The sequence below is a fragment of the Sander lucioperca genome, chromosome 13, assembly GCF_008315115.2.
Source record: "Sander lucioperca isolate FBNREF2018 chromosome 13, SLUC_FBN_1.2, whole genome shotgun sequence".
Classification (NCBI taxonomy): Eukaryota; Metazoa; Chordata; class Actinopteri; order Perciformes; family Percidae; genus Sander; species Sander lucioperca.
The window spans coordinates 34,759,913-34,764,912 of record NC_050185.1 but is presented as its reverse complement, the minus strand read 5'-3'; the positions used below and the strand labels follow the sequence as shown (position 1 = coordinate 34,764,912).

At 40.0% G+C, this 5,000-nt stretch overlaps 1 protein-coding gene across 4 annotated transcripts in view; it reads right to left on the bottom strand.

The window, feature by feature from the left end:
* LOC116065626 (arrestin red cell) overlaps window positions 1-5,000 on the bottom strand; it is a 43,765-nt gene that overhangs the window by 20,434 nt on the left and 18,331 nt on the right. For all 4 annotated transcript variants that reach the window (XM_035990872.1, XM_035990873.1, XM_031321162.2 and 1 more), the window contains exons 3-4: window positions 2,735-2,795; window positions 885-929 (exon numbers count right to left, since the gene is read on the bottom strand). In XM_035990872.1, coding sequence (XP_035846765.1) covers window positions 885-929; window positions 2,735-2,795 — 106 coding nt within the window. The remainder of the gene's footprint in view (window positions 1-884; window positions 930-2,734; window positions 2,796-5,000) is intronic.

Here is a 5,000-nt window from a genome sequence, read left to right as displayed (position 1 = left end):
GAAACAAGGAAACGAGAGAGGAAACAAGAGGAGAGGAAACAAGAGAGGAGAGGAAACAAGGAAACGAGAGAGGAAACAAGAGGAGAGGAAACAAGAGAGGAGAGGAAACAAGGAAACGAAAGAGGAAACAAGAGGAGAGGAAACAAGGAAACAAGGGGGGGAGAGGAAACGAGAGGAGAGGAAACAAGGGAACGAGAGAGGAAACAAGAGTAGAGGAAACAAGGAAACGAGAGAGGAAACAGGAGAGGAAACAAGAGAGGAGAGGAAACAAGGAAACGAAAGAGGAAACAAGAGGAGAGGAAACAAGGAAACGAGAGAGGAAACAAGAGGAGAGGAAACAAAAGAGGAAACAAGAGAGGAGAGGAAACAAGGAAACGAGAGAGGAAACAAGAGGAGAGGAAACAAGGAAACGAGAGGAGAGGAAACAAGGAAACAAGAGAGGAAACAAGAGGAGAGGAAACAAGGAAACGAGAGAGGAAACGAGAGGAGAGGAAACAAGAGGAGAGGAAACAAGAGGAGAGGAAACAAGGAAACGAGAGGAGAGGAAACAAGGAAACAAGAGAGGAAACAAGAGGAGAGGAAACAAGGAAACGAGAGAGGAAACGAGAGGAGAGGAAACAGGTCACACAAGTTTGTGAATGGGCAACACAGATTTTGATAATGAACTAAACACGTTACACACTCGACCTTTAAAAACGTGAGAATATGAGAAAAATAAACGTTTAAAAAACACACGATGTAACGTGTAAATATGGCATTATAATACCACTGCTGGACCTCACACTGACTGACTTTACCCCCTTTCTAAAAACACTTTAAATGTGAATAATTAGGAGGAAACGGCCGGCAGCTGTTTCCAGATGTTGAGGAGGAAGCTGTCCTACCTTTCCTGTCCTTCAGATACTCGGGGTCGACGAGGATCACTCCATCTGTCGGCAGGAACAAAAGAAAAATCACAAAACTCACAGTGCACAAAGTTTCGGCTGCCCATCGTCCAATCACAGACACTCTCCAGACACACCGGGGGGAGGGGGGGAGGGGGGTGTAGAGATAACCCAAATAAACTTGGCTTAATTCGGTTACAGGCAGCGGTCAAAGGTTTTAAAGTTTATAGACAATCTACGTAACCTGTTGTTTACAAAAAGTTTCTACATCACAACTATGACAAAATAACGCTGCAAAAAGTGACAATTGTGGGGAAAAGCTACAAAAATGTTTTTTTTTTTTTTTTTTTTTTTTTTTAAACGCTGCAAAAAGTGACCAAAAAAAAAAAAAAAAAACAATCAGAAAAGGTGACAAAAATGTGTTAAAAAATGCAACAAAAAATGTGGGGAAAAAACATCGGGAAAAATCGACAAAGAACGTATTTAAAAAATTTAAAAAGTGACCAAAACAAATTGGGAAAAATTGACAAAGAAATGGGGAAAAAATGACAAAAAAAAAATTGAAAGAAAAGTGACAAAAAAGTGACAAAAAGTTGGAAAAATTTGGGGAAAAAAATGACAAAAATTGGAAAGAAAAGTGACAAAAAAAAATTGGGGAAAAAAGTGTTTTTTTTTCTGAATAAAACTGACAAAAAGCGTCGGGGAAAGTGTAGAAAACTAGTAAAAAAAATTTCAAATTTCGCCCCAGAAAAACACAAAGTTGCAGGTCGACGGGAAGACAACACAAGGGTTAAATAAACAATACATTTAATTAAATTATACAATGATGAATGATAAGATATAGACCTACATGCATGCTCTATATCTATGCCTACATGAGTGTCTAATTATATAGTAGGTAATATCAAAGGTTTACGTCTTATGCTACATAAAAAGTTCAGGTCAACTTTTAGTGGACCTAAAAGTTCTGTTGTTGCCGCTGACAGACTCAGATTATTATTCTAAGTGTCTGACAACATTATGAAAGGATCCCTACAGAGATAGACCTTTTAGTTAAAGAGTAAGATCCTTTTAGTTTAACATGAAAGGGCCCCAAAATACCATCACCAAACTCCACCAGACTCCATGTAAATATACAGTACTTTTAGCGTGTATAGAGCCAGCATATTTCCACCAGACTCCATGTAAATATACAGTACTTTTAGCGTGTATAGAGCCAGCATATTTCCACCAGACTCCATGTAAATAATCAGGACTTTTAGCGTGTATAGAGCCAGCATATTTCCACCAGACTCCATGTAAATATACAGTACTTTTAGCGTGTATAGAGCCAGCATATTTCCACCAGACTCCATGTAAATAATCAGGACTTTTAGCGTGAATAGAGCCAGCATATCTCCACATGTAAATGGGAGAATTAAGGGTTTATTTCAACCAAACCAGAGTGGTGATTGTTGGAACAGTGGAAAGATGAACCAAGATGGCTTTTTATAGTTTTATTTAGTTTCTGTCCACTTTGAATGAAGTGTGTTTTACGATGATAAAAGTAGTGATTATTTACATGGAGTCTGGTGGAGTTTGGGTCTATCTCTGTAGGGATCCTTTCCATAATGTTGTCAGACACTTAGAATAATAATCTGAGTCTGTCAGCGGCAACAACAGAACTTTTAGTGGACGCTGACTGATGGAGAACATTTGTCAGTGATTAATCTTTTGGGAAACGTGACATTTTGCACTTCACACAGTCCTGGAAAAGCAAACACCGTACTTCCATAACCTTTTCCAGGACGTTTCATAACCCTGGCAAAACAAATATATGAATATACAAACCTCGAGATGTGCTGACTCACCTACTGGGTCCACGTGGTCCAGGTGATCCACAAAGTCTCTCTTTCCCAGGTAAACCGTCACCTGCAGCGACAAATCAGTGTCACACGTCTGCCTCTCTATTCATTCACATTCTCCTGGTTGTTTTTAACTAAAAAACTTCAGACGTGACCAATCAATGTGTCAATAAAACGGCAGACCAGAGACGTGCTTATAGGGGTAGACCGATACTGGTTTCTCAGGGCCGATACGGATTATTAAAAGGTCCAATATGTAATATATTTACTTTAATAAATCCAAAAATGACCCCAATGCGTCATCACATATGAAGGAAACATGCTAAGTTGAAATACCATCTTTTCTGACAACAATGCAGTATTTTCTCCTTTTGAAATTTCCGTTCCGTGACGTAATGTCTGTTTGTGTTTTGGCCTGTGTGTGTGTGTGTGTGTGTGTGTGTGTGTGTGCGCGTTTTGGCCTGTTTGTTGTTATCAACTGCCCAGTTTGACAGCCAGGCTAACGTTAGCTGCTGTGTAACGTGTTATTAGTGTTTACTGTAGCTAACGGTAGGCTAACGTTACCTGCTGTGTAACGTGTTATTAGTGTTTACTGTAGCTAACGGTAGGCTAACATTGGCTGCTGTGTAACGTGTTATTAGTGTTTACTAGCTAACGATGGGCTAATGTTAGCTGCTGTGTAACGTGTTAATAGTGTTTACTGTAGCTAACAGTAGGCTAACGTAAGCTGCTGTGTAACGTGTTATTAGTGTTTACTGTAGCTAACGGTAGGCTAACGTTAGCTGCTGTGTAACGTGTTATTAGTGTTTACTGTAGCTAACGGTAGGCTAACGTTAGCTGCTGTGTAACGTGTTAATAGTGTTTACTGTAGCTAACGGTAGGCTAACGTTACCTGCTGTGTAACGTGTTATTAGTGTTTACTGTAGCTAACGGTAGGCTAACGTTACCTGCTGTGTAACGTGTTATTAGTGTTTACTAGCTAACGATGGGCTAATGTTAGCTGCTGTGTAACGTGTTAATAGTGTTTACTGTAGCTAACGGTAGGCTAACGTTAGCTGCTGTGTATTGTGTTATTAGTGTTTACTGTAGCTAACAGTAAGCTAACGTTAGCTGCTGTGTAACGTGTTATTAGTGTTTACTGTAGCTAACGGTAGGCTAACGTTAGCTGCTGTGTAACGTGTTATTAGTGTTTACTGTAGCTAACGGTAGGCTAACGTTAGCTGTGTAACGTGTTATTAGTGTTTACTGTAGCTAACGGTAGGCTAACGTTAGCTGCTGTGTAACGTGTTATTAGTGTTTACTGTAGCTAACGGTAGGCTAACGTTAGCTGCTGTGTAACATGTTATTAGTGTTTACTGTAGCTAACGGTAGGCTAACATTAGCTGCTGTGTAACGTGTTATTAGTGTTTCCTAGCGTGACGTGGAGCGATGTTTCTGGTGCCTCTAACGTCTGTTTTGGAGCATCAGAGCGCAACGCAGACATTTAAGTGGCACCGTAATCTGCGTTGCTATTTCGTCCGGTAGATACCGGGCACCGGATTTTAACATGCGCCGTTAACGTGAACAGAAAATTGCGTTGCCTGTATCTTTTCACAGCAAACGCGCATGTTTGGAAAGCGGCCGCACAACAGCTGAAATGTCTCCTTCATAGTATCCTTCAACAGAGGAGGAATGTAGCACCATATGGATGTGAAAGCAGGTATAATTAGCCTATTTGACAATAAAATTAGTTTTGATTAAAATCAACAAATAATCGTGATGATTAATCAGGATCAATATATTGATCAAAATAATCGTGATTATCATTTTGGCCATAATCGTGCAGCCCTAGCCAATAAAGTGTGTATTTCAGTCAGGTCGAGAGGACAGCAAGGTAACTTTAGTGATATTTTTAGCAGTTCCTACCGTAATTCTAACCCGAAAAAGTGTGCCTGTCAGTTAGGTACAGAGCTCCGCGTGAGCACGGGCTTTTATGACTGTCGATATAGCCAGCATCCAACGTTAGCTACTCCGCTGTGCGTGTTGTGAAGTGATGTCTGGTGTAGGAATATTTGATTAAGAGTATGTCTGTATGTGCTAGTTGCAAAAGAGCTGTGTGCAGTCAAATTGAGGAAGTGGTTAAAAGTACCCTTGGTGAACTTTCGATGTACAGAAGGTTAAGCTTAAATCATAAAAATAATTTAGGCCTTTAAAAGGCTACGAGAACAAGAAGAGGAAGTTGCACCAGACAGAGTGTGTGTGTGTGTGTGTGCTTGTTTTACTATATTCGTGG